General features: G+C 37.8%; 2 protein-coding genes across 7 annotated transcripts in view; both read left to right on the top strand.

Moving 5' to 3' along the window:
• LOC121061753 (histone-arginine methyltransferase CARM1-like) overlaps nt 1–8,526 on the top strand; it is a 74,950-nt gene extending 66,424 nt beyond the window's left edge. For 4 of the 5 annotated variants that reach the window (XM_040541075.1, XM_040541077.1, XM_040541074.1 and 1 more), the window contains 5 exons: nt 949–1,034; nt 2,473–2,562; nt 4,267–4,404; nt 6,138–6,227; nt 8,349–8,526. In XM_040541075.1, coding sequence (XP_040397009.1) covers nt 949–1,034; nt 2,473–2,562; nt 4,267–4,404; nt 6,138–6,227; nt 8,349–8,358 — 414 coding nt within the window. In that variant the 3' untranslated portion in view covers nt 8,359–8,526. Of the gene's footprint in view, nt 1–948; nt 1,035–2,472; nt 2,563–4,266; nt 4,405–6,137; nt 6,232–8,348 lie in introns of those variants that run through there. The other variant, XM_040541076.1, reaches the window with a different exon arrangement.
• A 2,768-nt stretch (nt 8,527–11,294) lies between these two features.
• The window catches only part of PUM3 (pumilio RNA binding family member 3), a 28,651-nt gene continuing 16,002 nt past the window's right edge, over nt 11,295–23,943 (top strand). The window contains exons 1-10 of one of the 2 annotated variants that reach the window (XM_040541462.1): nt 11,295–11,389; nt 12,866–12,972; nt 14,647–14,829; nt 16,633–16,768; nt 17,473–17,548; nt 18,378–18,471; nt 18,687–18,753; nt 19,487–19,661; nt 21,615–21,718; nt 22,247–22,325. In XM_040541462.1, coding sequence (XP_040397396.1) covers nt 12,876–12,972; nt 14,647–14,829; nt 16,633–16,768; nt 17,473–17,548; nt 18,378–18,471; nt 18,687–18,753; nt 19,487–19,661; nt 21,615–21,718; nt 22,247–22,325 — 1,011 coding nt within the window. In that variant the 5' untranslated portion in view covers nt 11,295–11,389; nt 12,866–12,875. Of the gene's footprint in view, nt 11,390–12,376; nt 12,628–12,865; nt 12,973–14,646; nt 14,830–16,632; nt 16,769–17,472; nt 17,549–18,377; nt 18,472–18,686; nt 18,754–19,486; nt 19,662–21,614; nt 21,719–22,246; nt 22,326–23,943 lie in introns of those variants that run through there. The other variant, XM_040541461.1, reaches the window with a different exon arrangement.

Below are 23,943 nucleotides of genomic sequence, written 5' to 3'. Positions count from 1 at the left end.
GAAATAAGAAAACTCTCTCATTTGTATTCGTAGATTTCAGCCATATTTTTGATTATAGCATGGTCATCTCAGTGCTGGTTCTTTGGCTTTCAATTAGAGAATGGAGTAATCTGTAGAATTGAAGTACGTATTTCCATCCCATATGAATTGATGATTGGCTTTTGGCATTTTCTTCCCTTGGAGATCATAAAGTTACGTATCAATAAAAGCCACGTTAAATTGTTTTTTCTTTTAAAAATTCATGTATCTCTTTGATTTCCTCTTATTCTATAGATATATTTCAATTCTCATTCAGGAGGATGTGATATAAGCATTTATGTTAAGGCTTTGCTTTACTTGTCAAAGTGGTTGTGAACAGTAATGGATTAGGGTTAGTGCATGTGACTGAAGAAAGAAAAATGTAAGGAAATGTTCCATTTGCTGACTGTCTGCTCTTAACATGTTTCTAGAAGGCAGTCTGCATTAATTTTGCTTCCTATATTTCACGATTTAATTTTCAAGTCTTTTCATAGTCTCTTAGTTGGGTTTATCCAACTGTGCAGTGCATAAGAGCACATCAAAATGTGTGCCTTAATAAAATAAAAAATAAGAACAAAAAAATCACAGCATTTTTTAGAAGTTATCAAAGCAATGTGGGGACAGATTTTTGTTTGTTTGTTTGTTTTTGTTGCTGGCTTAATAAAACATTCTTTGCTATCAAATAGCTAACATAAGATATCAAGTGTATTAAATCCTGATGATGATGGAGAATTTTCATATCTAACAGTGTTTTCAGGGCCATTAAAAATAAAAATTAAAAAAAAAAGAAACATTTAAAATGAGTTTATTGGGGTTAAGTTTGATTTGTGTCTTCTTCCCATTTTGTTTAACAGATAACAAGTATATATGCTGACAAAACTGAATGGTAATACATACTACCTTTTCCTCCTCTCCTCTCTCCCCCATTAGGATACTTTTGACATGAGAATTCTGATGGCCCAGACAGTGAAGTACACCATTAACTTCACAGAAGCTGCCGAGGAAGATTTGCATCGGTTAGCAGACACCAGCAACCTACTCTTTTTTTCCTTTTTGTGATTGGCTTTTGATGGTTAATGATGGGAGACAGAGAAAGTTTTGATTAGCAGTGGGTGTGGAGCAGGGAAGGTGGCATGCCAGGATGGTTAGTACACCTCTAGTAATGTACCAGAACATTCGTCTGCAGGATGGTTTGTCTACTGTTAGCAGAGAAGTCTGTGAGCCTGTGAAACAGTAAAGAAGTTTAGAAGATTCTTATTGAAAGGGATAAACTGGACTCTAGAAGTCAGTTTGCTGCCAAGCTGTGTCTGTTAGGATACATTTGAATCTTTAAATCTAGTGGCAAGGTAGTTGTTTTTCCAGCCGGACATCCTAAAAGACCTCAAATGTTCTGGGTAAGATGGTGTCATCACAAGCCACTTTGCTGAGCTCTTGTGTATCTGTTTGCTGTTGGTTTTGGTTTGTTTGTTTGCGTGTTTTTGTTTTTTGTTTACAACATTTCTTGTGTAAGAGGGGCCAGTTGCACCTCTTTTCTTCTCTCCAGAAATCCTTCAAATCTTTACTTGGAAGGTCTTATATTTGCACTTACCTACATTCCTTGTGTCCCAGAGTTATAGAGAGAAATTGGTACCTCGTCCTTGGTACCTTAGAGAAATAAAATGTATCTTATGGGAGAACTTGAGGGAGTACCACAAGTACTTGCAAGACATTGTCATCACAGGAAGATATCACAGACTGTCTTTGAAGCTCTGAACTGCTTATTTTTCAACATGACTCCTAACTAATTGCATGGTCTAGTGAGGGAGAGGAATTGTGAAAGGGGGAGACAGCTGGAGATCTGCTTTCCAGTTTCAGCTGGCTAGTGTTGACTTATTTCAGTCATTCTCAGGAGGACTAATATGTTCTACCTGAATGCTAGTTTTATATGTTTCTGCAACAGTGGGTGAGATTTGGGTAAAACTGCATAGCCAGTAATACTTCTTTTGGAAGTGAAAATGTTCCAGCTCTTGCTTGGGTAGCTCAATTTTAACTTTTGATTCCAGTAGTAGAGCTGTTTGTTAAATTTGTAGTGGAGCATTTTACTGTTCAAAACTAAATCCAAATCCCTCACTGGGAATAAGAATTTTTCCATTGGAAAGACTGAACTGCTGTATTTGTAACATCCTGCAGTGATGTAACAAATGATGCAGTAACACATACGTAGTGACATGTTTGATTCTATGACCAAATAAGGCCAAATCAGTGCCGTTGGTGAGTTCTATTGATATAGAGAAAAAGAACTTTTTTTTAATATATGGAAAATCGAGGCATAAACTGATTAAGAATGGAAATACATAAATTAATGTAGGGTAGGTTTCACTAATATATTTCTGATGGATTTTTGTTTCCACTACTGTTTTTTTGGAAATTACTTTTGCAGCATTTTGATTTTCATTTTATTTTTTTCTCCTATAGAGTGGAAATCCCTTTTGTTTTCCAAATGATGCAGTCTGGACTAATACATGGCCTGGCCTTCTGGTTTGATGTGGCATTTGTAGGGTCACTGTGAGTACTTCTTTCATACAATGTGCCAGAATTAGAAGTATATCTGTTGCAGAGCTGGTTTATAATGTAATTATCCATGCCCATTGTTATTTTAAAATAATGCCTTCTAGAGGTAACAAGAAATATGGTAACTGAGCAGCAAACTCAGACAGTAGTGATTTTGTTGAGGGTCAAGATGCTTATGTTTATACTGTTCCACAAGGTACTGTTTCTTCATAATATTATATACTTTTACATTTTACATTTTAAGTAAAGAAGCAGCATTCAAATATGAGGTGGATTTTCTTATTTGTGCTGGTCTTGTTTGTGGGCAAAAATGAGAGCTGATTGAAAGTTGCAATTGACAGAATGGAAATGGAGAAAATTTCACCAGGCTTGGGAAAAATTTTCATTGCAGCACCAGGTACTTATTTCAAAATGGGGACAACTCGTATAGGAAGTAGGGGAAAATTAGCTAAACTTAGGTAGTCAGTATATAGATTTCTGTTCACTATATTTAGCTTTTAGATAAGATTTATTTTCCAGTTAAATAGGTCTAGTTTTAGATGAGGTAAATTTTTTCAAAATATTTTAAAATGCACTTTTATTTATTTGTGTAGATAAGTGCCCTTTATTAGCCTTTGAAATAAAGTTTTACAAGAATTCAGAATAGTATATCCATTAAAAGAGAAAAATGATATGGCATTTATATTTATTTTAACAACTGATAGTAAAAGTTTTAATCCTAAAAGAAGCTTTAGAAACTCCACATGATGTAAAACAATAGACAAAATTGCAGACTTACAGGAACTAACTGAAATCCTCAGCTGAGAAGGCCTCAATTTTGCAGTAGAAAATTGATTAAACAGCACCTCTTTCATGTTGCTAGAACTCTAGAAGTTCTTTGCTTTAGCATGTGAAATCTCAGTGGATCAGACTCACAACACTAGGACCTGTGTTATGCTTTTCTATATACCTACAACCCCTTTCAGGAAAATTGTTGTAATATGTTTTCCAAGAGAAAACTAGATACAGAAGCTTCTTGGGCAGTGTTTTTAAGGGTAAAACTAGCATTGCAAAGAATTCTATTGCCATGTTCAGGAGCAACCTTTCTTTCCTGTAATTTCTTAGAGAGTAGATTTCTATTAGGAAATCTACTACAGGAATCGCCACCTCAGAGGGTGGCGAGGCACTGGAACAGGTTGCCCAGCGAAGCTGTGGATGCCCCCTCCCTGGAACTGTTTAAGGCCACTTTGGATGGGGCTTTGAGCAACCTGGTCCAGTGGAATGTGTCCCTACCCACGTCAGGGGGGCTGGAACTAGATGATCTTTATTTGAAACTCTTTCAACCCAAACCATTCCAAGATTCTACGATCTAAGTGGTGAAATGGGAGAGAAATCAATATTTCCTGTCCTGGGAGCATAGAAAGAAGAGAGAATAGGAGTCTGAAGAGTCTCTTTTTTTAATCTGCATAATTGGTCCCCAGGTCTTGTGTTGATGTGCACAGCATGAGCCAAGAAAGAAATTAAGGCCTAAAGTATCAATTTCCAGACAAATTCTTCACTATTTCTTCACTACGGAGTGATTCCATAGAATTACTTGCCCCATTGACTGTAATAGAGTTTAAACTTCATTATGAGCAGTTATGAAAAGCCACATACATATAATCATTTCTGAAAGAAGATTGGAGAGTCATTCTACATAGTTCCTCTCTTCTGTTTTAGGGTAACTGTTTGGTTGTCAACTGCACCAACAGAACCTCTCACTCACTGGTATCAGGTACGCTGCCTTCTTCAGACGCCCCTCTTTGCTAAAGAAGGGGAAACTCTCTCAGGCACTGTCTTGTTTGTTGCAAATAAACGGTAAGTGTAAAAGTTTCCTAAGCAGATTTTGAGTGTTAGAGATACACAAACAATAACAGTTAATTTTCAGCATGCTTGTACCCATGTTTATTATAAATCCAACTGATAAATCCACATAAGCACTGTTGGCCTTGCAAGACTCTACTCACCTAAAGGTCTCTTGTGTAATGTTCTTTCTCACATAATTCCTCCACAAACACCCGTGAAATCCTGCCATCCCTCACAATGCTACCTATAACTTTTGGCAGCTCTCTTATCACACACAACAGTTTTCTTAGGTCATGTCCAATCATTTTTCACACCTTTTTTTCAGTTAGTGTAATGTCTAAGTCATCAGCCTAGTTGTTTGCCTGAAGTCCTAACATCCCTCATCTCCCACCAAGTTCCATGCAGAGATAAGAAGAAGTGGGGTTGATTCCCAATCCACTACATTTTGTAATTCTGAGGAGAAAAAAAAAATCCTGTAGACAAGCTGCCCTCTTTAATAGTGCTTTCGCATGCTCTTAGTCCTTCCACTGAGGCTAATGACAATGACTGCTTTTGGAAGGGCATATTTCCTCACCAGAGTGCTTTTCTTCTGCTTCTGCTATCAATCACATTTGGAAACTCCACTCAAATACTTTGCTTTGGAAATTATTGTCAAGAGACTGGACCACACAAGTTGCAGCCTGGTTTGCCTACGTATATATGTGGGTTTAATAGAAAACAAACCAAAACCTTCTCTATATAGGAAGGTGAATCCCCTTCCCTGCCTCTGCCCCCCTCCCTCCCCCCCCCCCCCAAAAAAAGGGGGGGGGGCAGAGGTGAGGAAGGGGGGGGTAAAGAAGGAAATACTCAAAGGCTCTTCAGTCATACAAGCAACTAATGCTTTATGTGACATTTGGCAAATGCCAACATCTGGTTAGGAACTCCTCATGGAGCCAATAACAAATACAGGTCTTCATAGGTTTCTTTCAAAAGTAAATTATTCAGTATTTAAATATACAAAAGAAGCACTGTATGCCACAAAATGATCACACAGCTACTGCTGTAAACATGTCAATATGTAAGGCATATCTACAATTGAGCATGGCTCAGAGACACCTGCACTACTGACCTTGCTAGATTTAGAATGAGCAGTTAAACCAAGTTTTCACACAGAGCTAAAACCCACTACAAAGCTAATTTGTTTCTAGAATCAAGATATCACCTTTATGTAATTCTGCACTTGCAGTTCTGTGTTAGAGAAGCTTTGGCCAGCTTCAGCCTTTTTGTATGTTCTCCATTGTTCTGTCAGTCCTGTTTACATTTCAGGAATTTGGTTTCTTGCAAAAAGGTATGTGAAGAATATCTTTTCAGATGAAACCTGGGATTATAAAAAGACTGAACCTAATGGTGTTTGGCCAATAAGATATTTTTGATCATGACGACGTACTCAGCTAATGTAGAAATTTATAGTATTTCTGTTTGAGAGAGAGAAAAAGATCTTTCACTACTGAATACCATAATGTAAAATGATGATGTTTTTTCAGATGCAAACACTAAATATCAGTTACGCGTCTTATAAATTATTCTTCTTTAGATATGGTTAAAAAATCATGCCCTGGCACTGATAAATAAATTCTGTTTGATTGTAATACTAAATGGTAATTATTCAGACAGTGACTACACTGATATTTTTCACACAAGATATTACAATTTTAACTATAATTTAGTTCCATTATCTCCTTTTTATACTGTTATTTCTGATGCAGACAAAGTTATGATATTCAGATTATAGCTATGGTGGACCAGACAGGATTTAAATCTGGTAACACTCTTGATTTGAAGAATCCATTTTTTAGGTAAGAAATGCTTTTGACTAAAATACAACACTGTATTTAATGAATCAAAGTAGAGTGGTCAGGTCTTGTATGACAGAAAGCAAAATACACCTACTATAGAAAAAAAGGTTTTGAACTTGTGTGAGTGTATTTTTGTTTGGTATTAGCAGTAGTTATTTATATCAATCATTATTCTATTTAGGCTGCATAGCAAATAGAAGAATAAATATATTTAAGATCTGTCTTGATTTACTGCTGTGACAAAATAGTAGATATGTATTTATTCAAACTAATGTATAAGATTTTAAATCTTTTGCTATTTCCTGTTGTGTGATTTGCATTACTGGGACTCTAAAGGAATCAGCAGTATGCTGCAAAGCACAACGCTAAGTACAGATATCAATACTGCTCTTGGACGTGAAGGACCTGTCTTTTATATATTAAACATGTGGAGAGGAAAAAAACGCACCTCCTGCAATTTTTTTCCAATAGAGCAGGGATCTTCATTAGAGGTTGCTAAACCACTGTATTTTTTGGGGAAAAACAAACAAACAAACAAACAAAGCTATTAATTACAGATCAAAACAAGTGGGAGGAAGGAACCATAAATTCTTCCAAAAGAAAAAAAAAATGATTTGTGAGAAAAATATTGTTCAAATATATAAACATGCCTTATAAAAAAGATTGTTCATTAAATACATGCAATAATTATAAGCGAAATTGTGTACTGGAATTTCCTCAGATTTACCCTGTGACATGGACAGTATCTAGTTTGCTTAGGCTTATGGTTTGCTTAATATAGGTTTCAGATCTAAAAGCTTTTTGTGGGGATGAGAATAAATAAGCTAACCAGTCTTCTAAAATTGCCATACATACTCTGCAGCTATTGCATAGTCATTTTATTGTCTTTGAAGAGTCATTCAGAAGTCTACTCATTTAGAAGCAAAAGAAGTTTTTGTTGAGAGCTTTTAATTTACATTAACGGTAGAAATCACTTTCAGTATACTAATACTTGATTGAAAGAGAATGGGGGAAAACAGTGAAGATATATGTTACACAGAATTAAGTTATATGAAGTTGTATTCTAATTGGAAAATTAAATTTAAGAATGTTAGTGTGTGATTTTGTGGTTGCTAGTCAATTAACCATATTCAGTTCAACAGTTCAGACTGCTTTTCTTGTATATATTAATTCTTAGAGCGCTTCATTGTGGAATTCTACTGTAACACACTAACTTTACTTAACAGGTTTCCCCTGTGAGTCTTCATTATAGTTTTGTTTGCTTGTTTGTTTATTGATCCTTCTTCGTTTTGTCCCTGCCTTCCCATAGCTGAGTTTTTCAGCTGAAGAGTTGAAAAAGCAGTGACAAAGAAGACTTCCCAAAAGAAAAGTGCTTATTTATAAACATAACTTTAAAAGCATTCATAAGGTTTTAAAAAAATAAAGTATAACCTGTATTTTAAACTAGGACATGCAAATTGTCACGCATGGTGGGAAATACTTGATTTAGATTTCGCGTAAGCTTCCACAAGTTCTTCAAGGGGGAAGGAAGTACATAGCTGACACAAACAGCCCAACTCTTTTCTATATCACTGCCTCATAGTGTGCCTGATTCAAATACCTATTTCTGTACCATTTTTGGCTCACTCAGAACAACTCCATACTAATTCTATAGCATAAGGCAAAAATAAACTAGAGTAGACTCATTTCTGTAAAGACAGTGGCCTGCACTGGTATACATGTAAGCAGAAAAAAAGGCACTGCCTTTGTAAAATAAGCTGCTGTGGATTTGGATTTTACACCCGTTGCAATGCTGCAGATATAGATGAAAAGAGTTACAATATAAATTTGAAAACACACTGTATTTACTAAATACAGTAACAGCACAAAGTTTTATTCCAAGCACACATTCCAAGCACATGACTTCTCTGCCATACATTGGCTGAGTGTTGTGTTTACAATACTTCTCATTTCACAAAAGTCCATATTAAATATTAAAAAGCTGTCAATAGTTTTTTTCTTCAGAGTAAAGTAAGAAAAGCTGTATTAGAATTTATTCACTTTGTTAATTTAGCTAATTCTGTAAGGTGTCAAAGAACTGTGTATTTTATTATAACTATCTTATTCTTTCATCCATTTTAGGTATGACTAGAACATAGCATAATATGGCATATGAAAACAGAAATGAGATTCTCACCAAGCTGAGCAACCAACAACACTGAAATCTGTCCAGTACCTAGTACACCTACTGGTCTTTGTGTAAAATCAATTGTAACTGTACGTGTATGTAATAATAACAACAATAAAAAAGTGATTAGCATGATAAGGGAATATTGTAGTTCCTTTTTTTTTTTAACTGAAATTTAGCTTGCACTCACGATTATGACTTTTATTACATTTATGACATTTACAACTTTATTCCAGAAGGTTCATTTGATAAAGATCAAAAAGTATTTGTTTGTATTTATTTTAATTTGTTTTATAGCAAGCTGACATTAGTTCATGTTTTTTTTTATATTCTTAACAACATGCTAGGTTATTGAACAAAACCTACCTCGTGATGATATATATATCAGATCTGCCAGCAGTGTGTTGTGTCCATGCTTTAAACATTCAGCATATATTTCCAGAAATTTCAATGTAAGGTGTTTTTATTCTCATTCACCAGAGTAGTGTTAAATATTTCAATTTTCTCTTTATATATGGGCTTTTTAATTTGTTTCATTTTGAGCCATGAACCAGAAATCATCTTGCATATACTTTGCAAATGTTCTGAGATTCCTCCAAGCATACAGAAGTGTAATAGGACACATCTGTAAATTACTTCAGCGTAGAGTGAAGTAAAAAAAGTATGATAGAATGTGAGACTTTCATTTTTTTGTATCTCTGTGAGAACTGTTATGGAAATGTATACATAATTTTACTATCACAAACATAACTGCAATGATACCTCTAGCAAAACATAATCACCTGCTAGCCCTTCACATGCTGTTGCAAGGCTGGTCTGAATGAAAAGCCGCACCAAGGCTGACCCTTCTTTTGAGAAGTAACACACAACATTGATCAAAAGACCTTGTTAGCTAAGGACCCCTTCTGAAAGTAATTAAAAAACAGTTTAGGGGTTTTTTTTTCTTATTTTTCCAAGACAATAGCCATTTAAAGATAGTTTATTAGATTATCAAAAGTAGTCCCTAAAACTGTGGAACTTGTAAATGCAACATGAACTTCATGGCTAAGACTGTGAAGCCATTGAAGTTAGTGTCTGAATGTAATTGTCTCAACTGTCCCAACAGGACATTTCCAGTAGCATTTAATACAGCAGATGACAAGTTTCCTGTATAAAAATGTAATTTGTACAATAAAAGACTGTTGTTTTTTTTTACACTCATACACATATGAATAGTATTTAATATAGTTTGTTGCATGGAATTATAACAAATTACCATTCTAACCTGTACAAGCTCTGTAATGAGATACCTGAGGCAATACCTGATTATTAGGTTTCTATCCTTTTAAATTTATTCTGTACTGTTTATTGGTTTTATTGTTTTATGACAAAAAGCAACAAATCCATGAATGTCCTAATCCAAATACCAGGCAGCTATATAGTTCAGAGTTTTCCAAAAGTTGGCAGGTTTTCCCTCAGCAAATATGACAGGAGTATATGAAATCTGAATTCAGCTTATAGATTTGTAATGCCTCCTGTTGATCTGGATGTCATTAAAAAGCATCTATATATCAAAAGATTTTTCCTTTCTGTGGGCAAAAACTTTACATTGTGAATTACTTGTAGCAATCTTTTTTTTTTTTTTTTTTCATTTCCCTATCATCTAACATTTTCACGGAATCACAGAATTACAAAATGGTTGAGGTTGGAAGGCACTTGCGGAGATCATCTGGTCCAACCTCCCTGCTAAAGCAGGGCCACCTAGAGCTGCTTGTCCAGGACCATGTCCAAATGACTTCTGAGTATCTCCAAGACAGCTTTTGAATATCTCCAGTATCTTCTTTCCTGCTTTGAAGCTTTGGTGATTTTGAGTGTTCAGGAGCCTACCCTTAAGCTGTACAATGCACTGTTTTCAGCTTACAGAACCTTCTGGGTAGAAACATGATAATATATTTCTATTCTGTTCTGTTCTGTTCTGTTCTGTTCTAAATTCTTCCTGCAGTGCCTAAAAATGGTCCAGAGAAGAGGTTCTTGGCACACTGCAAATGGAGAAGCAGAGGTGCAAATGGGTGTGTTTGCAGTGCAGAGTTCTGTGCTATTATGGCAAGAAAGACTAAAAACAACAACAAAAACACCTTTCATATTCTGGAGGAAGTGTGGAGAGAGATAATGATTTGAAAGGCAGTTCAAGGGTGTTGACACATCTTCCAAGGGATCCGAAACCATGTTTGTGATATAAAATTGGAAACCTCATGTTCAAGGGATAATACACAATTATGCAAGTCAGTCACAATTTTAAAATAATCTGAATGTAAATTTGGCTCTTGAGATCAGGCTCCTGGTAGAGACATGGACTGATAATACTGAATTTCACTATTACATATAGTGTACACAAATGGCAAATTCATTTTTCTGAATTTCCATCTTTTGGTTCTTTATTTTTATCTCCATGGAATCAAAACAGAATCTAGAAAAGAGATTTAAAAAAAAATGGACATGAGAACATCCGTACTGACTCTGAACATATCCTGGAGACCTGATTAGGTCAATAATTATCATTGACAACTACAGGCTGTTGTAAGGTACCTGAAGAATTTTAAGGGACCAATAATTATTTTGTAAAATAGATGAATGCTTGAATGTGCATTCATCATGACTTTAAATCTCTGGTTGAAACTCAAATGTTTCACTGCTTTTTTCTCTGAGAGGTGTTCATATTATAGCAATCAAGTTGAACATAGCAATGCATTTTCTAATGCCTTAATTGATCTCACGGGTCTTAGTACTTGAAAAGAAACCACAAAAAAAAAAAAAAGATAAGTTGAGTGGAGACTTAAACACCTTGTTTGCATCTGTCTTTACTAGCCAGACCACTTATCCTTGGGGTACTCAGCCTCCCGACCTGGAATTCTGGGACAAGAAGCAGAAGAAACCCCCACAGTTCAGGTGGAAACAGTTAGATACCTGCTGCTCCACCTGGACTGTCACAAGTCCAGGAGAATTGAGTGCACCCACAGTAAGTTTGCAGATGACACCGAGCTGGGGGGAAGTGTTGATCTGCCAGAGAGTTGGAAGGCCCCGCAGAGGGACCTGGACAGGTTGGATTGATGGCAGAGGCCAATGGGATGAGGTTCAACACGGCTAAGTGCCGGGTCCTGCACTTTGGTCACAACCCCATGCAGTGCTTCAGGCTTGTGGGAGAGTGGCTCAAAAGCTGTGCAGAGGAAAAGGATCTGAGGGTGCTGGCTGATGCTCACCTGAACATGAGCAGGCAGTGTGCCCAGGTGGCCAAGAAGCCAGGCATCCTGGCTTGGATCAGGAATAGTGTAGCCAGCAGGACCAGGGAGGTGATCGTCCCCCTGTACTCTGCTCTGGTGAGGCTGCACCTTGAGTACTGTGTTCAGCTTTGGGCCCCTCAGTACAAGAAAGACATTAAGGCCCTGGAGCATGTCGAAGCTGGTGAAGGGCCTGGAACACAAGTCCTGTGAGGAGCAGCTGAGGGAACTGGGGTTGTTTAGTCTGGAGAAGAGGAGGCTCAGGGGAGACCTCATTGCTCTCTGCAACTACCTGAAAGGAAGGTGTGGGGAGCTGGGGGTCGGCCTCTTCTCACAGATAGCTAGTGACAGGACTAGAGGGAATGGCCTCAAGTTGTGCCAGGGGAGGTTCAGGTTGGAAATGAGGAGACATTTCTTCTTAGAAAGAGCAGTCAGGCATTGGAACGGGTTGCCCAGGGAGGTGGTGGAGTCACCATCCCTGGGGGTGTTCAAGGAAAGGTTGGACATGATGCTTAGGGACATGGTTTATTGGGTGACAGTGGTGGGGGGGGATGGTTGGACCAGATGATCTTAGAGATCTTTTCCAACCTTAACGATTCTGTGACTCTATGCCCTACAGACACTTTTTCAAGCAGTGATGCAAAGCCTTTGGCTGGGAGCAAGCACTCTTGTGTACGCCCCTCGATTTAAGCCAAGCTTCAAACTACACTCCTTCTCTTATTTTTTCACGTGAATTTGTCGGGCACAGCGTTAACGTCTGAAGCACCGGGCGCACAGCGGCGGAATTCCCCTCTGCCTATCCCCTGCCAGGGACTGCCCAGTGCTTCCCCCTGACGTAGGTCAAGGGCCCCCGTGCTGCGCACCGCCACCGCGCCGGGCGGCGCTTTACGGCCGGTAGCCTCACGCTGTCGCGCGGTGGCGTAAGGCGCGGGCGGCAGGCGGCGGTGCGGGCGGCGTGAGGGCAGCGGCGGGGCCGGCGGTGAGCGGGGGGGGCGGGGGGGCGGCGGGATGGGGGGGTCCTGGGGGGGCCGGGAGCCGGCCGGGCACGAGCTGGTGCCGCTGCCGGACAAGCACCGGCCGCCCAGGGACGGCTCAGCCTCGTGGCCGCCGCCCCGGGTGCGATCGTGGCCGCGCCGCGCAGGGGGGACTCGGTGCCGGCTCCCGGGGGCGGTGCAGGTCGGTCCGGCCGCTAACGCCGCTTCTCGTGTGGTGTGCAGCTGCGTTGCGATGGAAGGCAGGGGTAAAAGGAAGCCGGCCGCGAGGAGCGGAAAGGCACCTCGTGGGAAGGCGCTGCACGGAAGGAGGAAGTTCAAGAGAGATAATGGTAAGGCTTCGTCCGTGGGGGGGTGGCTGTGCACCAGCACGCGTGAGCTTTATGGTAAATCCTGACCAAGCGGAACGGCTGGCCTGGCAGACAAGGCGGTGTTTTCTGCTTGGGCTTCAGTAGTGCCTTAAACTCCGTTTCCCATCTGATTCTCATAGAGAAGTTGATGTATGTGTACTGGATGAGCAGACAATGAGGTGTGTTGAAAACTGACTGAATGCCAGGGCGCATAGTGTAGTGGTCAGTGGTGAAAACTCTAGTTGGAAGCCAGTAATGAGCAGAACACCCCGGGGGTCAATAATGGATTCAGTCTTGTTTAACACCTTCGCTAATGATCTGAATGGTGGGGCAGAGTGCACCCGCAGCAAGTCTGCAGGTGTTACAAAACTAGGATGGGTGGCAGATACACCAGAGGGCTGTGCTGCCATCCAGAGAAACCTCAACAGGCTGGAGAGGTGGGCAAGTATTTCCAGCAGATCAAGACAGGTTAGCCTTCCCCTGTACTCTGGATGGGCGAGGCTGTACCTGGAGTACTGTGTCCGGTGCTGGGCTCCCACATACAAGAGAGATATGGGCCTAATGGATAGCGTCCAGTGGAGGGCAACCACCAAGGTGATCAAGGGACTGGAGCACCTCTCCTGTTAGGCCAGACTGAGAGAGCTGGGATTGTTCAGCCTGGAGCAGAGAAGACTCAGGAGGATCTTATCAATGTGTATAAACACCTGAAGGGAAGGTGCAAAGAGGATGGAGACATGCTCTTTTCAGTAGTGCCTAGTGCCAGAACAAGAGACAGTGACCACAAACTGGAACATAGGAAGTTCCATCTAAACATCAGGAAGCACTTTTTCGCTCTGCATGGAGCACTGGAAGAGGTTGTCCAGGGTGTCCCTCCTTGGAGGTCTTCAAAAGCAGTCTGATCATGGCTGTGGACTGCTCACTGTAGGCATTACTGCTTGTATATTGGGGGTTGGACAAGACGACCTCCAGAGGTTCCTTCCAACCTAAACCAGTCTGATTCTGTGTTGCATTCAAAACTATGCTGATCGTAAGGTCAATAAACTGGAAAAAACGAAGCAGAAATTATTGAAGGAGATTGGATTGCAAACCCTTCAGCTATATTTGTTTGACCTAAAATATTTGTTGGTTAAAAATTTCACATTGCTAACTTTTTGATTCTGGTCTTTGCTTTCCCACATTAAGAAGCAAGTCTTAGTTGAAACTAGGGTATGTGAAGTGCTATGAATTAGGATGGAGAAAATATCCTTCAATACTTGCTCTGTTCTGTTAGTTCTGACATAACTAACAAAATGGTTAGAACTGATGTCAAAACAGCTTTGACCTAAAACTGAACAGGTGATTGTAGGACTGGTGACTTTGATGTCCCTAATTTAAAATAATCCTTTTTATGTCTGGGCTATTATGCTGCAGGCTGGAAAATAACGCCTGGGCAAAATTTCTTGGGAAAACTGGAGGACCCAAGGACTGAAAAAAAAACAAAACTAAACTAAACAAAATACTGGCTTTGAGAAGCAAGAAAGAATTGTTACTATATATGTGTTTGGTATTACATATTATAAAGTAGTCTGCTGCTTTTTATAATTGTAATTTGTTATTTTGAACTTTGGGGTGATGTTTTAACTTCTTTTTTTTTTTTTTCCTTCCTTTTGTTACTAGATTTGGGCCCTCCAAAGAAATTTCTTAACAAAGGAGATGAGGAGGGAAAGCCTAAATCCACTTCCAAAAAATTTGTGAAAGGAAATTTAAGACCTGGAAGAGCTAGTATCAAACAGTTCAAGAATAAACAGCAATCAGAAAGCCTTGCAAAGAAGAGGAAACTTCAGGATGGGGAAGAAGGAGGTGAGCAGATTTAAGCCTGGATATCAATGGAAACAAGGATTTGATAAACACATTGTTCATCTAAATCTTTTATTCACACCTTGTTATCGCCTTTCCAAATTGACAAACTCCAAATTTACTTTATATTTAGCCTTTTCTGTGTAAAAATTTATTTCACCTGATTAAGCCTGAGGCAAAAGTCATGAGAACCAACAGTTAAGAATTTTCTTGGAAGTCAAAAGTAAAGATGCAATAGCAAATTTAAATAACTGATATGCCATCATAAAGCTGTGATTATTTTAATGACAATATTGTGGCAAGCATGAAAGTGATAGTTTCCACATAACTCTGAAAAATACAGAATTGTTCATAGACTTGTCTTAGAAATAGAATCGTCTCATAAAAGTACTGGCTAAAAATTTGGAATGAAAACATTTGTGAGACAAAGTTGATTATCCTTCTTTATGTTAGTTTGGACCACAGAAAAATATCTAGTCACCTCTTTAAAAAAAAAAAACTGTTATTTTTTATACACTTTACAGCTTATTTTTGTCTTTATATAAAGAGGGGCTTATATAAAGAGAGGCTAATAAATGCCTATCAGTGTTTAAATATATATATTTTTTAACTTTGATAAATGAGAACTTTTGCTGTCAAGCAAAACTACTGGGATGACTGAACATAAACAGCAACATAAAATGACAGGTGGAATCTTGCAAGGTGGATTCTGAAGTTCACTTGAAAAATGTTAGTCGTCCGAAGGACAGGTAAAGAGTGTTGGGTGTTCTGGTATAGTGGCTGTTGCACATTTACAGAATGGCTTCGCAGATGGAAAGTGCTAGTTGTCTGGAAACGTAATAGCAACAGAATGTTCATATTAAGCTTTTTTTAAAACAAACCACTTTAAATGTTTTTTATAAGAATAAGCAAAACCTGCCATGTATTGCATGGTGGTGGTGTTATCAAAGCAAAGTATCACTATTACTTTTGGACAAGTGATACAGAAATTCTAAAATACACTCTGTAAAAAGAGAGTATGGTTTTTGAACTGGCAAAGTAATTAATTAGTTGCATGTTTTTGCAAAGATGAAAAAGAACAGTGCTTCAAGGTCCAAAAACTTCAAAGCTGTATCTCTAGTGTTGTTCCATATAGAAGTGATAGTTAGCACTTGCTTCTGGAAAGCAAAGTAATACATGATGAATTCTTCTGTCAGGATATGAATAGAACTAAAACACTTGAAGTTTTTTTCTTAACTCATTTTGTGGCACTTCATAGAAAGTTGCCCTAAATGAACTTGCTGTGTGGCAGGGTATAGCTATTGTATAGCAAAACCTGCTGTTTAGAAAAAAATGACTGAATAAAAGGAATAGGCTTGCAAAAAATCTTTAATTTTTTTCCTTTCTCTGAGATTTCGGTTATGTATCTTTAATTTAGGGGTTACCTTCCATTTGACAGATGAAAGTAGTATATATATGGACGGAATGAAGAACAAAGGGAAAGTTACCTGGGGCTGTGCAGTCACATGGTGGTAGGTGCATCTAGGGTCAATATTCAAGCTGTGAAGAGGTTTGTGATGCATCCTTTGACAGAGCTTTGAGGAAAGTCATTGTTTGCCTTGTTCTTCCAGTGTTCCAGAAGTGGAAATAGCTAGCTTAGCATGCTTATTAACTATTTCTGCTCTCATATTAGCTAGCTGAGAAACTGCTGGCAAAGCTCCTGACTTGTTAGGAACTGAAGTAACAGCTATCACAGCTCACTCTGATGAATAATTCCCTTGCTCCACTCTTGTTAACAATAGAAAATATGTTTATTTTTGTCTTCAGGGTCAGATTCTAAGAAGCCTAAATGGAATGACTTCAAAAAGAAAAAAAAGGAATTAAAGCAAAGCAGACAGCTCAGTGATAAAAGTAATTATGACATAATTGTGAAATCAAAGCAAATATGGGAAAGTGTTAGAAGGTAATGATTTTTTTTTCTTTCATTGTCATAAGTTGCAAAGAGATTATTTCTCCTTTGGTAATTTTACGAAACTGTATTTCTACAGTGAAACTCTGTGGGTAGATCATAACATTACGTGTAGTTCTGTAGAGGATTCAAGCAAAGTGTGGTGCTCTGTAATGCTAGGAATGTAGAAATGTCTGAATTGGTGTCACTTTTATTTTAGGCTAAAATATTTAAGGAGTTGTCTTGTTTTTTGATTTGTGAACCACAGAACATATACTGATTTGATCTGATCTTGCAGTTAGATGTGGAGGTTTATATTATCTCTCTGTGCTAGTGTAATTCTCAGACTGAGGACCCATGTCAGAAGGAAAAGTTAGTTCTAGTATGCTCTAATTGTATGTGCTTTCTGCTTTTGCTTATAAGACACTTAAGAATCTAGTATCTAAGTGACATGAACAACTGTGACTGTAGATTTAAGTTTATAGTCTTCTTAATTGTTATTCAGAAGAAAATTATTTCGAAGTGTGATTACCTGTTTTGGTTTCTAGGCACTGAAACTGCTTAATTACATCTAGTCACAGCTTTAATTAATGTCAGCATAAATGTGGATTAGCAGGTGCTAATTTCGTATTGGTTTTTACCATCTTGCTTTTCATTATATAGATAGAACTGAATCATATGTTTCCTTAATTAAGACTGTTTTACTTCTCTGCTTGTAGAAAGAAATGTGATAAGGAGAAGCGGGAAAAGTTGATGAATGAACTACAAAAGCTGCTTCAAGGAAAAATTAAAAATGTAAGGAAAAAATCAATACCATGTAACAAACATGTAATGGGTTCAAATTCACAAAAGTTCGTGTTAAGAATAGTGAAGTATAAATGCTATAATATAGTACCAACCTTTTTTTTGTAGAAGCTACAGGGAATGTTATTTTAACCACGTTTTAAAAAAAACAAACAAACAAACTAGCAGGGTTGAGAGGCTGCTTCTGCCCCTTAAATTTGAGAACAGTAGTCCTGGGATGCTTTGCCTATCAGCTGGCTATTGTAAGAATGGCTGTTTTGCCAAGCAGATTTAATCTAGTGAAACGATGTTAAATGAAGTTTAAAATCAGCCACTCAGACTTTTGGTTAATTACAATTGTTGCTTTGTGGTATTGCTTCACAGAAGTTATTGCCCTGATAGTTAACTGTACTAAACAGTCTTTCTGTTAATTCTTGAAATGTGCAAATTCGCAGTGAAATATTGCTGTATTCTAAAGGGATTCTTGGTATTCCATGCATAAGTGGAACTGTAGAGTAACACTCACTCAGAAATTCCAAAGAATATGAGAGAAAACAAGATAAAATTTCATGGTTTTCATTCAGTGTTAAATATTTGATGCATTTTACAGTTTTTAATTGTCAGCAACTGCAAGTATTCTCTGTATGTTGTTTGATAGTACTTCTAAAGCAGTAAAAACACGTAAAATTTAATTTGTTGCAACATGTAATGACAATTATAAGAGTAGTTAGTTATCTGTTACATGTGGCATAAAGCTATATCAGAGATAGAATGCATTAAAATAAATTTTGTACGTAATGACATGAATGACCTAGGATAATGAAATGTATGTGTCCTGCAGCTGGCATTTGCACATGATTCAACTCGAGTGATCCAGTGCTTTATTCAGTATGGTAATGATAAGCAAAGGCAAGAGACATTTGAAGAATTGAAAGGTATTTTTTTATTTTTACTTGTATGCTTGTGCATTGTTGTTAAGGTGCATTAAAACAAGCCAAGTTATTTTCTCTAAAATATTTTTTGCTTTGTGCTGAAATAATACATCATTTCTAGTGAGCTCTGAATAATTACTTAAATAGTGGCATCTTGTTTGGTAGTGTTAATGTCAAGAAAAATAAAAGATAGCTGAATGTGTTTTTCCTTCTTCTAGATAGCCTAGTGGAGTTGAGCAAGTCAAAATATTCCAGAAATATAGTGAAGAAGTTTCTTATGTACGGGTGAGTATGAAGTGAGACTGCTTAACTGTCATGCATTGTTTCATTTTCACTGTGAATACTCTGGAATTTATAGTGCACCAATGATGACTTAAAAAAACAAAAAAAATGTATTTGGAAGCATGTTTATAATAGTGGTGAGACAGGAGTGTTTGGTATTTTGCCCAGAGAGTTTGTGGAGTTTCCTCCACAGGAGATACTCAAAACCCACCTGGATGCCATCTTGCTCTAGGTGATTCTGCTCCGCATAGGGGGTTGGACTGGATGATCTTCAGAGGTCCCTTCCAACCTCAACCATTCTGTGAATGCTGGTAGTTGTTTTTCTTTTGCAAGCAGTAAAGCTAAAGCTGTACACATCATTGAGGAAAAAGTGACAAAAAAGCTGAGATATATGTAAGGCAAAAATCAACTTTGAGCATGTAACAACTGGCTTGTAAAGATGTTCTGTTCTCACTGAAACTTAGTGTTTCAGGGAGTCATCCTTCTGCAGCATTTATCCACTGTTTCTTTTTGTTGTGTCAGAAAGCACACTTAATCGTCCTTCATAATTTCTGCAGATTCTTGGGTTTTTGCACCGTATTTTTGTAAAAGCTATAATGTTGATCCAGATGTATGCACGTTCTGGTTTCTATGCTAATACTTACCACTTAGATAAGCTTCCAGAAATAAAACTAATGCTAGATCACCTCTTCCCTAATGTTTTAACTCTTGGTATCAATCTTTCCCTGTGAAACAGGACAAAACCACAAATTGCAGAAATAATAAAAAGTTTTAAAGGTCATGTGAAAAAAATGCTCCGTCATGCTGAAGCATCTGCTGTAGTGGAATATGCATATAATGACAAAGCCATTCTGGAGCAGAGAAATATGCTGACAGAAGAACTATATGGGAATACTTTCCAGGTTTACAAGGTGACTTCAATACTTTCTAGCCTAAGGTGTTGTGGTATCTAATATGTTGTGTTATTGATACCCTACCTATCTTACCTACTACTTGTGATAAATTTCCCTTCTGTGAGCTGTCTAAATGCATTCTACTTTAGCATAAGTAAATGCTATGCAAGTTGTGCGTTTCCATTATAGGTTGAGTGTTTCAGTTTGAGCTATGTGAAATGTACACATGTACATACGTTCATGTATGAGCTTGTTCTGCTCATCAAAGACAGTCTAGTATTCTGTAGTTGGAGTTATCATAGTGTCTAGCTTGATGTAGTCATCCTTGCTGAGATAAGATTTAGTATTAATTCCCCTATAATGCTGTAAATGGCTTTTGTATCAGAACTGCCTTATGTCCCATGAGAACTGAGTGTGGGGAAAATGTGCTTGTATATATGTACAGCATGCTGTTTAAGCTTAATTTTTGGTTTAGTTTTCTTTTTCCACAGAGACTATTGGACTTGAGTCCAAACTCGTGAAACTATTTAGATGCAGATGCCCAGCAAACAGCAGAAAGATTTTTAAGTGTGGCCTGCTTCGTTTTGACCTCTAGTTCATTTTCCTTGCTGATTTGGTTTCCTGTTACTGGAGGCACAAACAATTCTATTTGCTACAAAGTACAAAACTGTTTTACCCTATTATTAACTACAGTAGAGTGACTTTTGTACCTCACATAAAAAAAAATCTGGTAAAATTTTAGAGGAATTTAATGGCTCATTTCTGAACTGGAAAGCTATTTTTTTTCTTTACAGGTTATCTTAAGTTTTATTAAAGCATTTTGCAACACTATAATGCAAAAAACATATTTTCTGTGTTTATGGACTGTAATTTTTCTGGGAATATACAGTCTTTGAAATCAAGCGTGCAGTCTAAGATTCTACCGTTCTAGCATTTGTCTTGAGTGCCTCAAATAATCATACTTTGTGGTATAAACCTTAGACTCAAAAATAGGTGGATTTATATGAAATTATGATGTAATCCTTAAAAGACAAAGAATTCTGTGGAGTTTTGAATTGTGATCCCATTTTCCCCTTCCTGTCTCCAACTTCTCCACTCCCATTCCAGCAGCATATAGAAAATATATAACAAATAGGAAAAAAAGGAAAACAGTTTTCTTCTAATTATCTGTCTAGTTTGATCTGGTGACGAGTGATAGGACTCGAGAAAATAGCTTGAAGCTGTGACATGAGAGGTTCAGGCTGGATGTGAAGTAAAGGTTCTTTACCCAGAGGGTGATCAGGCACTGGGACAGGCTCCCCAGGGCAGTGGTCACGGCACTGAGCCTGCTGGAGTTCAAGACGCGTTTTGACAACACTCCCAGACACATGGTCTGATTTTTTTGGGGTGGTCCTTTGGGAGTCCAGGAGTTGGACGTAATGATCCTTGTGGGTCCCTTCCGTCTCAGGATATTCTGCGATTCTACCAGAAGTTAGTTCTGTATTCAAAGTATATAGTCATCTACATGCTGTTCTTGGACTGGAATTTCATTTCTCTGTTAACTTCTTAATTCATTGATGTGTTATTGTGTTGACCACAGACATGTATGCATCTTGCTGTCCTGCAAGACTCCCTTAAACACACTGCTGATTTCATATATTTTACTTTGTACCTGACAGTCTCATGAAGAGCTGAATGCAATTGCCAGAAAACAGTTCAGTCCATAGAAGTAGCTTTTGTTTGCTAATGACTAATGACTAGTGCTAATGAAGTTTGAGAGAACTTAAGTATATAGCTTCTGACATATTCAAAGTAGGTAACACTTTTTATTTAGAATTTTAGTTCTAAAAGCTGATAGTTTTGCAGAAAGTTCATTTTGTTTGTGATATTGTTCATGAATTACTGTTTGACAAGGGACTGAAGAACATAATTTTGTATGAACTCTGATACCTACTGGGAATGATTAAACCTCTGAATGGACATTCATTTCAGACACCAGTTGTTCCAACGCTGGATAAGGTATTAGAAGCTCAGCCTGAAAAGAGAGAAGCTATCTTGGATGAAATGAAGCAGATTCTTACACCAATGGCACAAAAGTAAGGACAAAACCTAACTCAAGGTGTCAATCTAGCATGTACCTGTTTGTTTCTTTGTTACTTACATTATCTGCTTATGTGGAAGAATAGCAGTAATACTGCTGTTCTTTTCACCTGTAACATTAGTACATGGGGTGACAAGTAACAATGATTTTGTCAAAATTACCATAACGAATATCTTAAATCATTGTGAGCTCCATTTCTATACAGTAAAATGCCCTACCTGCTGCCACAGCCCGATAGGACTCTGGACAGTGTGTTATGCCTTCTTAATATGCTATTGGACAAGAATCTTGAGTGGTCTTAGGCAAAAATATCTTACGAAGTTTTAGAATTTTACTTTTGGTAGAATTTTCTATGTAATGCAACTGCTAAACGTCTTATTCGGGGTGACTGTATATTTTCTGCATGCCATACTGAATGACTCTTTTTTATTTTTTTTGGAAATACAGACGAGGCAGTGTTAGCTTATGTTACAACCATTGCTAATGGGGGACTTTTTCTCATTTTTCCTCTTCCCAAATACAGAGAGGCTGTGATAAAACACTCACTGGTACATAAAGTATTTTTGGACTTTTTCACTTATGCTCTTCCAAAACAAAGATCTGTAAGTATTCTTTGGTTGTTTTTGTTTTCTCTTACCTTTCAATGAAATGTTTTAAATGTTGTTATGAAAGCGTTGTAGCTACAAAGAAATACAGCGGAAATTGCAATTTTTCTTATCTGGTCATCCAGATAAATGTCTGGGGAGTGCTGTTTTATGGAGACTTACAGTGATCTTTTATACTAAAGCAATAGTGTTGGTGATGTTTGACTTTAAAATAATTAAAGTATAATTCAAAGACTTAATGTGATGGAAAACTAATGTTTTCTCTGGCTGTGCTAAATGTTCCTTTTCAGTAGCTGGAAAATAAGAAGCTTTGTCTCCAGCTTTAGTTGTAGTAATTCAGCTTTCAAAGTTTATTAACCTCTACTAGCCGTTTTACAAAATACTTTTGATCAAAGTATAATCTAATCTGTCCTTTCTGTCAGCAGATGAAACAGTCTTCTGCCCACAAGCCAAGCATGTGGCTTGTATTGCTAAGTCTGTATTAAACTGCAGTTTTAAGCTTACCCCAGCCACTCTTGCAAAAACTAGGCTTAAATTTATCCAAGTAAAGTGACATCTCTATGAGCTAGTATCCTGCCTGGTGTCACCTGTCTCCAAACCCTGTCCAATGTCCTCATTTTGATTCTGCAGCTCAGGGCCATCTGACTCTAGGCCAAGTGGAGTCTTCTGGACTTGCTGTGTGTCTCACCTATTTTCTGCTAGACTGAGCTCTTTTTCTGTTACAGTTAAGAAAGTCAAAACTAAGAGCAGTGAGGTGGATTATTTGTGACCTGTTCTACATACAGATCTTACCTAATTCAAGGTTCCTGAGCATGGTTTCCTGTAATAATTCTACTCAAGAAGAGTAAGGGCGCAGCTCTTTTCCCTTGCCTGTCTTTTTGTACAGATATGGTAACATTTGAATATTCTTTTTATGAAAAGGATAGGTGGCTAGATTTTTTTTTCATCTTTGTGCACATGCAACCATTTGGAAACATCTTTTGTAGACCTGTCCCTTCCTGTGCACATAGCCAGTGATGCCAATAATGTCATAATTGAGCAGTTTCTAGAGAGCCAGAAGCAGCTAGGACTAGAAAGGGAGAAAAATGGAAACTCCATGTCAAGGTATCTATTGGACAATAACAGCAATAGTATTTAGTAACCTAGGTTGTTGTCTTTTTTTTTTTTTTTTTGCCTGATGTTATTTTCAGATGGCTTTGATATTGTGAGAAAAATCTCAAATAATTTTCTTCAGACAGGATCTTCTGTGAAGCTATTTTATTCATGATTGCAATAGTGGTCGTCCTGCCAGTTAGGAGCACATTTTAGTAAACAAGTCATAACCTTTTATTCCCTATTACCCGACACCTGATCACCTCCCCTGTCTCCTCACTGGCTGTGTACTACAGGTTCACAAGCTACTCGATGCTCCTCTATACGATATATGTACTTTCTTTTTTCTTCAACCCTTTAATTTCTCCTTTTTCCCTTTTTTTCCTTTTTTATGTTTTGAGAACTTGTGATCTTTGTTTTACTGTTCTCACACTGCTCATCCTGTTTTTCTCAAGCTTCTATCTTATTTTGGAACAGTGAGGCGTTCTACTGTCCACTTATCTACTTAGCATTTCTCCTTGTT

Source organism: Cygnus olor, chromosome Z (genome assembly GCF_009769625.2).
Source record: "Cygnus olor isolate bCygOlo1 chromosome Z, bCygOlo1.pri.v2, whole genome shotgun sequence".
Lineage (NCBI taxonomy): Eukaryota > Metazoa > Chordata > Aves > Anseriformes > Anatidae > Cygnus > Cygnus olor.
Note: the sequence above shows the minus strand (reverse complement) of the source record. Positions and strands in the feature narration are given on the sequence as shown.